Below are 9481 nucleotides of genomic sequence, written 5' to 3'. Positions count from 1 at the left end.
CATGGATTAGAAAGTTCGTGGCCGATCTATGGGTAGTCCGTACCATTCAGGACCCTCTACAAATATTTTGTGACAACGAGGGTGCGATTTCTCAAATCAAGGAACCCCGTGTACATCTAAAGACAAGGCACATTGAGTGGAGATTCAACTACATAAGGGATGAAGTTGAAAAAGGAAAGATATGCATTTGCAAAGTTCACACTGATCAAAACATTGCGGATCCAGTCACGAAGCTCCTAGAAAGGCAAAAGCATGAAGGTCATACTTGTGCCTTAGGACTTCGATATTCTAGTGATTCGATTTGATCAAATTTTGTATTTGGATATCAGAACAATTGTTATTTTGACTCAATCATATGATTATGGTTTTTGATTATGCTTTTGAGTTATGTTCCTTTTTAGCATGTTTAAATCCATGAATAATTTAATTATTTAAACGTCCGTAGTCGATTATATTTGTGGGAACAAATATGAAGGTAAGACTATTATGAACTTGGATTGGTAGATATTCATAAGGTATGAATATAGCAAGGGTTTGCTACCAAGATTCAAAGATATATATGGGATAAATATTGGACTGACCCGCCCTCAAATTTTATTGCATGGAATCCTTGTGATTTGTGATCATAAGTAAATTTGGGTAAAGGCGAATATCATAGTATCCTCCGGCCTGAGATACATATTGGGTCTTGATATTCACCGACTATTATGCTTTGACTTAGTTCTTCGCTGCTTTGAAATATGTCAGTACATAAGGCTAAGCTCAAGTACAGTACAAGGTGATAGTGAGAGACATATGTAGTCAATAGGGGATTTTTTCCGTCTTATTCGTTGAGAGCTAAATGTCTAAGGCCTGATAAGTTAAATCAACAGAGAATGATCACTCTGTGTCTCTGGATTTAACATGACATTTGTGGCAAAAGGATAAATGATAGTTTCACCTAAATCATTTTCAAGTAAGGGACATGAAGGGGATGATGTTATTGAATGGCACTTCGTCATGCGTATTAGGGGTAGTAAATCGTTGTTAGGCGGTATTTGCTACTTGCATCAATATTCTATGTATCTTGTGCAAGTGGGAGATTGTTGGAATCGATCTGCCCAAGACACATAAATGAGTTGATGTGGCTAGTAAGTTATGATCCAAGTCGGGTCATACCCAATAACAAGCTAGACAACACCGTGATATTTATTAATAGATATGATCTAGTCAATAAATATCAACACTTATAATATTTAAAAAATAGGTTTTCTATATATTTGTACTTGTGTGATAAGAAAATTACGTGGATAATTTATAATGTGAGAAATGTTATTTATTTGAAAAAATAACTTATGTGTCTTAGAAAATTGAAAGTGGGTTTTGGGTTTGAATTGGGTGGGAGCCTTGGATGGTTGGGCCCCCTCCCTCTCTTCCATCCCTTTTATACTTCCAAGAGCATGCATGGATGATGGTTTGTTGGATCATTTTCTTGAACAACAACAAACACATTCTCTCACACACACTCAAGACTCTCTCTTTTCTCTCTTCTCTTCTTAGCCGAAAGGAAGGAAAAGAAGAAGAAAACAAGGAGATTTGCAAGTGTACAAATCCTAGAAACTTGGGTGTTTGTTGAAAGCTTGTAAGGGTATACTAGCTTGAGTTTTTCATCTTTTGGAGACTTGTCATTCTTAAGAAAATAGTAAAGACGGAATTCAAGACTGCACGATCGAATAGGCCGGTACGGGGATCTATATGGTCTCGAATCCAACCACCCGCGGAAACCTCTAAACAGTTGGATTCAAGATCACTGATCGGGAGCAAGAACAACGATCATAGTTGGGGACATGATAATAGCAAGTGGACCTCACTGAAGAAAACTCCATCAGTAATTTTAACAACGAAAAACGTTGAGTTTTAGAAACCGCAAACCGATTGTGCGAATAGCGCATTTGAATCCAAACAAGAAATGTCTATTCCATAATGACATAGGTCATCACACTGATGACTGTGTGAGTTGGTGAAATGAAATTGAGCAAGCAATTAAGTCAGACAATCTTGAACAATTGTTGAAAAATGTTACACAAGGGCCCACAAACCACCAACACAAGTAAATAATGGTCCGCCAAAAGAGCAAGTAAAAGATTTGAATGCTCACATGATCCAAGGAGTAAAATTCCGTGGATACAAGAGACAAGAAATTGTATATGAGATTTGAAGAGCGAACCGGTGGTTTTCCCAAGAGTCAAGGGTGGCCCATGCATGAAGTATCCATTGATTATTACAGCTTTGATTGGACATTTTGGGTCCCAATACGTCTTCTTTGATACGGGAAGTATGTCCGATATTATGTATGAGCAATGCTTTGAACAACTTGATGAGGAAGATAAAGTGAGGTTGAAACCTATTGACGCCCCAGTAACTAGTTTCGGTCATGAAGTTATGCACCCGTGTGGTGTTATTTCTTTCCCGGTTACCCTTGGCGATGGGATTCATTCACGGACTGAAGATGTAGAGTTCTTGGTACTTCACGCAAGGTCAAAGCATGATATAATTTTGGGTTGAGAGGCTATTGGTGACTTCAATGCTAACCCATATACCGGTGCAGTGGGAGTGAGAGTACCAACATGCACGGGTATAGAAATTATACATGTCAACAACCATTGTTCACCACAGAGTGTTCAAAGCAAAGTAAAGTCCCAAAATTGGTCAAGCACATTGAACCTGAAAAATGGGCGTTGAACTCAAAGTTCCCAGAACAGACAGTGACAATTGGGCCCACTATTTCTGAAATAGTGAGGATATTTTTGAAGCAACTACTTACCAGGTCCGGCTTCGAGAAAGCAAAAAAAAAAAAAAAAAATTGGGCCGAAGGCTATTTTTTTTACCTTAATTAGAAAGGATTATTTTGTTGGTTTAAACATTTAAATTTTTATACAGGTTTACTTGGTTTTCATTTGGGTTGTGTAAAAAGAATTTTGTATAAAAATAAGATTAAACATGTCTCAAATGAGACTTGAACCCATAACCTTTTGGTTGAGAGTAATAACTCTTTGCCACTAGACCAAGCTAGTGGCTATGTAATTAAGTTTAAACATTAAATATACATATTGTTTTTAATAAAAAAAATATATTTTTTTAAATTTCTGGCCTAACGGGGTGTCGGGTCTGTGGCCGTCGACCACCCCGCCACCCCTTTGGGCCGGCCCTGCTACTTACCAAGAATGTTGATGTTTTTGCTTGGCAACCCGCGGATATGACAGGCGTTCCATGGGAAATTGCGGAACATAAACTGCGGGTTAATCCAGATTTTACTCCTATTGTTCAAAAGAAAAGAATGATGGGTCCAGATCAAACGAAAGCATTGAATGGCCAAGTTCAAGATTTGTTAAACGCGTGAATCATTAGAGAAATCAGATCTCAAACCTGGGTGACAAACCCTGTCATATATCCTAAGAGCAATGGAACTTAGCTAATGTGCATTAATTTTAAAGTGTTAAATAAAGCTTGCCCTTAGGATTGTTATCCCTTGCCAGAAATAGATTTGAAAGTGGAAGCGGTTGCACCCTTTAAATTTAAATGTTTTCTTTACGTGTACAAAGGATCATCAGATCCGCATGGCAGCTGGAGATGAGGACGAGACTGCCTTTTGTACATACCAAAGAACATTATGTAATAAAATGATGCCTTTCAGGTTGAAAAACGCGGGTGCAACATATCAGCGGTCGATGGATAACGCATTTAAGGATCAAATGGGGTGTGATTTCGAAGTTTATATGGATGATTTGGTCATTAAGAGCATGGAAGAGTATCATATGCTGCAGGATATCGAAGAAACATTTCAGTCTTTGAGAAAAATCAATTTGAAACTTAATCCCAACAAGTGTTCCTATGATATGGAAGAGGGAAAATTTTTGAGTGTGATAGTTACAAGCGAAGGTTTTCAAGGCTAACCCAGATAAAGTCCATGTAATTGCCCGCATGCCTTCACCTTTTTCCCTCAAAGAAATACAAACAATGAACGAAAGGTTGGTAGCATGGAACATGTTTTTGGCCAATCATGCGTCCAAATCATTTCCATTCGTTTCAACACTCCATAATTGTTTGAAAAAGCACACTTTAAATGGTCCGAGGAAGTTGAGCAAACATTTTTAGAACTGAAAAAATGTTTAATGGAATTGCCAACATTGTCTTCACCATAAGCTGGAGCGCCATTGAACTTATATCTATCGGAATCAGATATAGCAATTGGTGCAGTGTTGCTAACGGACAGGAAAACTGTTCAAACACCAATTTACTATGTTAGCAGAACACTAGTGGATGCTGAAACTAGGTATTCTATGCTTGAAAAGTTAGTGTTAGAATTGGTCACTCAATCAACGTTTTGACAGGGTACAAGTTGAAGAGTGTGCTAAGCAGACCTGAATTGTTTGAAAGATTGGTAAAGTGGGCCATTGAATTGGGTGAACACCCAATTAAGTATAAACCATGACCCATAATCAAAGGACATATTTTGGCAGATTTCGTCACCGAAGTCCCGCAGAATAAAGAATAAAGAAACAGAATGCTTGAACGAGAAACAACCCCAGTACCACTAGAGCAAGATCATATTTGGTCTTTATTTACAGATGGTGCATCTAGTGTAGAGGCGTCTGGTGCTGGGTTTGAGGTTGGTTAACCCAGAAGGTCATGAATTTACATACACCATCAAGTTGGATTTTAAGAGCACTAACAATGAGGCTGAATATGAGGCATTCTTGGCAGGGTTGCGGATTGCTAATAAGCTTGGTGTACGACATCTCGAAGCATGCGTCGACTCAATTTTGGTTGCGAGGAAAATTAATGGATCGTATGAAGCCAAGAACGAAATTATGGCCTCATACTTGTCTCAGGCAAAAGAACTCATATTTCAATTTGCGTCATGTAAGGTAATTCATATCAAGAGAAGCGAAAATAAACCTGCGGATGCTTTAAGCAAAATGGCGGCGACAAGTTTTGAGCATTTAGCCAAGGATATATGTATTGAAGTTCTTAAACAACCATCAGTACCGCAACACCAGGTGTTAGTCATTCAAACAGGAGTTGAATCATGGATGACTCCGCTCACAACAAATATGTCGCTAGGAATGCTAACCGAGGAAACACTGGCAGCTCAAAAAATTCGCCACAAAGCGTTGAATTTTCAGTTGCAAGATGGTATACTATACCGCCGATCCTTCTTAGGATCACTTCTTAGATGTGTTGACATAGAAGATGCTAATTATCTAATTCGAGAAGTGAATGAGGGTATATGTGGCTTGCATGCGGGTCCTTGGATGGTGGTTGCCAATTTGATGAATGCAGGGTGCTATTGGCCTGGAATGCATGTTGATGCGGTCCGTGAGATTCGAAAATGTGACCCGTGTCAACGACACGCGCCAAACACTTTTCGTCCAAAAAATGTATTGGTGCCAGAGTCATCTACTTGGCCATTTCATAATTGGGCGATCGGTATTATGGGTTCATTCCAGAAGCTCCAGGGCATGCTAAATTCTTAATTGTAGCAATTTGTTACCTTACCAAGTGGGTTGAATCCTAGACGATTGCCTCTATTACAGGCGCAAACATGAAAAAGTTCGTATGGGATTTCATCATTTGTCATTTCGGCCTTCCGTAAGCGATAGTTTGTGATATCGGAACTCAATTCGCGGATGGTGGTTTACAAGCATGGTTGAAGGAGCTCCAAATTAATCAGGTGCTTACGTCAGTTTCCCACCCGTAATCTAATGGTCAGGTGGAGAGAGCCAATAGAAGTATTAAAGATGGGATAAATCACGATAGGGTACCAAGTGTACGGGTTGAGTTGATGAGTTGCCACATGTGTCGTGGGCTTTTATAACCCAAAAGAAAACAAGTAACTCAGAGACACCATTCATTCTTACACATGGCACTGAAGCCATGATCCCCGCAGAGATTGGTATCCCATCCACAAGAACATTGTCTGTTATCAATAATAATGAAGAACCGCGTCTTTACCTTGACTTACTGGAGGAAAGACGTGAATTGGCACTCATTAGAGAAAGCAATTACAAGTGTCAACTTCATAAATATTATGATTCCCGAGCTAAAATTTGCAAGTTCCAAGCGAGAGATTTGTGTTCCGTAATAACGACGCATCAGGTCAAGAGCCCTTAGGAAAACTAGCTCCAACCTGGGAATGACCTTACAAAGTCAAGGAAGTTCTATGTAAAGGGGCATACAAGTTAGAAAAGTTGGATGGAACGAAGATTTCACGAACATGGAATTTAGCACAACTGAAGAGATGTTACATGTAATGACATGTGTATCATGAAAGGAGGCCCGCGTGCCTTATTTTGAATTTTATTTATGGCATGTGTGCCGTTGTTGGACAAAGGGATCCGAGTATCACCTATTTTCGTTTGATATTGTAAAAAGGGCTTGCATGCCATTTACTTTTATAAGAACCAATTATCTTTTAAATTTGTGACTTGAATGTCTTAATGGTTTAATTGGTGTGCGAGCCAAATTGACCTGTGTTTCATAGTGTTTAATTGGTGTGTGTGCCATAATGACCCGCATGTTAGAATGTTTAATTGGTGGGTGTACCATAATGACCCGAGTATCTTAATTTTTAATAGGTATGCATGCCATAATGACATGCGTGCCAGATACACATCTCTTGGGTCTGAGAACTCATTGTTTCTTAAAATGGTGTGTCATCTAACTAATAATCCTTTATTGGAATATATCTAAGAGTCCTATAACACACTTAAATTATTTAACACAATAAAAAAAAGTGAAGGAAACACTTAATATATTACCAAAAAGAGGATTACAAAATAAATCGATGATTATCACAAAATACGATTACAAAAGTCTATATCCTATTCAGGTGGCAGCTGAGAATATTCTTGGTCTTGCGGAGCGGGAGGAGTTTGCGGGTTCTCTTCTGAATGACCGCACAAGTAATCATAGAACAGTTGCAAGCTGTTTTCATCGGAGGAAAACTCCGGTAATGCATCTTAGAGTGGAAACGATAGCTTATCAAAAGCTTGTAATTTCTCGCTATATGCCACCTCCAGATCGTGGCCATGCAACGAATTCTCTTCAAGTGGCCGCTGGGTCTTCCTATACTCAATGCATTCCACAAAACTGACTTTGCGTCCAGCTTGAGAAGAGGCGATCAGTAGTAGTGCAAGAAAATCTCCCACTTCCGGCCCATCCTTGATATTCTCAATCACCTAGCAACAGAAATGAGTGAATAACCAAGTAAAAATATAGAAAAATTTTGAAAGAGTAATTGAATTACTTACTAGTGGCAGACCATAAGTCATAAGCCAATGTTTATCTTCCTCGGATTGCTTGGCCTTCTCCTCCAGCTCATCATAGCTTTTCACAAGCTTGATGTTATCTTCTTTAAGCTCCTGAGTGTGCTTGTTCATCTCCTTCACTTGCTCCTTCCGCGGTCGTGCCTCCTCATAATTCTTGATCAAATTACCTTTAACGGTGACCTGACCTTCCAACGCAACTGAGAGAACCTGATTGAGCTTAATACAAATCCATTCATATTGATATACGTTATAGGATCTATTTCTTGATATGTAGTAGGTGAATAACTGATTGATTGAACAAAGTGTGTGTGTGAGTAGTAATTTGGGCAGAGTAACGACTCACAAATAATAATTTTAAAACACTTACTTATTTTACGAAGCATGAACAACCTATATATAGAAGATGAAGTCCATTCGTTACACAACCCGCAACGAATGGACTCATTCATCTTCATTCTCCACATAATTTAACTAGTATAGCGAATGACTCATTCGCTATACCTCATTAGTCAACATCCCAAGAAGAATGGAAACGGGTTCATAACGATTAGGTCCATTCTTTAAACATTCTTAATGAATGGACATTAAAAATAACGTACAGGTTCATTCGTTAAACAAAATTCTCTTTACATTAATATAAATGAATTACAATTAATTACAAAGACCGAGACGACCAAAACGGTGCACTAACAAACTACCCCTCGTCTCGTGCTCCTTTTCTTTAATTTAGCTGAACCGCTTCGTCTTCCAATCCGCACAGCTATGAACTCCAAATGCGTGACAAACATGAACAACGCTGGAATTGCATAACAGCATAATAAAACATTTAACGTCCGAAAAAAGAATCTTGTTTTTGAACAGCAAGTCATTATCCGTCTCTGATAAATTAACGAGCCACATCGGATCGATGACTCGTATGAACTCAGTCTTCAACCATATGCCGAGAATGATAACTTCTTCGCCGGTACGATTGTCATAGTACCACCAATTGAATGTCTTGTAAAGACTTTGTGGAAACGTCTTTATAGGCACTCGCTTCATCGTGCGTGGCGATTTGACCTTCAATACAAGCTTTCTCCAACCTGTCTTCGGGTCGACTTAACTTCTTATCACCTCTCGGTCTCTAAGAAGGTGTTTACCTCTCTGAATTATACCAAAACACACTCAACAAAACTCTACGGTGATATCTACCGCAAACAAATTCTCAACACCAAGTATAGAATCAAACAAATAACAATAATCCAAACCAATTCAACCAATCGAAGCAAGAGATTTATGAGTATAATTAATAAAATCCTAGCCACTAAACACAACCTAATTCAATATTAAACCAAACTTTACAATAGTAATTCCAGTCATTTGATCAAACAATCCATAAAACTCATCAAAACCGAACAATTATCATCAAACCTAGGCAGAACTGACAAGATTAGCCACTCATTTTATTTGGACAGCGGAAAATACTTAAGAAAACAATCATATTATTCGTCCAATCCATAAGCAAACTCATTCAACAATCAATAATAATCAACTCAACTCAATTTTCAATTCAATTGCAAAATAATTCAATTTTATGATAAAAAAACAAGAGAGTTATGAAACTTAAATCAAACCAAAGTATATGGAGATGTATTAAGAAAAATAGGGCTTCTCTAGAATGCTTAGAACACTTGTAAACTCTTGCACCTTGGCTGCTAAACTTCTCTTGTTCCTCCTTGTAGCTGCTACCGATCAGAACTTCTCTCTAGGGTTAGGTTTTAATTTTTTTTGTCCTTTTTGCTGCTTGGTTCTGCTGATTTCGACCAAATGAGGGTTGTTAGGGTTTTATCTTTGTGTTACAATATAATACATGCATCCATGGGCTTCACAAAATAGACACAGGCTGGGCTTTAACTTGGTTCTTCAAGAATTGAGCAAAAAAAAAGCCTCTAAATCTCTTGCAAAGCTCGGTTCTTTTCTCTATAAACCCGCAACCTACAAAATATATATTTATGTAATATCACGCTAAAACAAGTTAAGAACATCAATTATTTAATAAACAATCAGTTAAAAGAATGATAAATAGCGCGGAAAACTAGTGTGTTTTACAACACATCACCTTTTCATTTTCTTCTCCAAATGTTCTTCAGCAGCTTGAACGTGTTCGTTAGTGAACAATGGAACACCCTGAT

At 38.2% G+C, this 9481-nt stretch overlaps 1 protein-coding gene across 1 annotated transcript; it reads left to right on the top strand.

Annotated features, from left to right (window-relative positions):
• The first annotated feature begins 2316 nt into the window (after nucleotides 1-2316).
• On the top strand, nucleotides 2317-5516 carry LOC143530937 (uncharacterized). Its single transcript, XM_077026349.1, has 5 exons — nucleotides 2317-2516; nucleotides 2588-2806; nucleotides 3674-3918; nucleotides 4219-4346; nucleotides 4626-5516. Exons 1-5 carry the CDS (start codon nucleotides 2317-2319, stop codon nucleotides 5514-5516), a joined length of 1683 nt encoding a protein of 560 aa, XP_076882464.1.
• Nucleotides 5517-9481: the final 3965 nt, after the last annotated feature.

The sequence above is a fragment of the Bidens hawaiensis genome, unplaced genomic scaffold (assembly GCF_021521415.1).
Source record: "Bidens hawaiensis isolate Kalapana, Puna unplaced genomic scaffold, B.hawaiensis_p1.1 tig00000670_1, whole genome shotgun sequence".
Classification (NCBI taxonomy): Eukaryota; Viridiplantae; Streptophyta; class Magnoliopsida; order Asterales; family Asteraceae; genus Bidens; species Bidens hawaiensis.
This window is presented reverse-complemented; position numbering and strand designations above follow the sequence as displayed.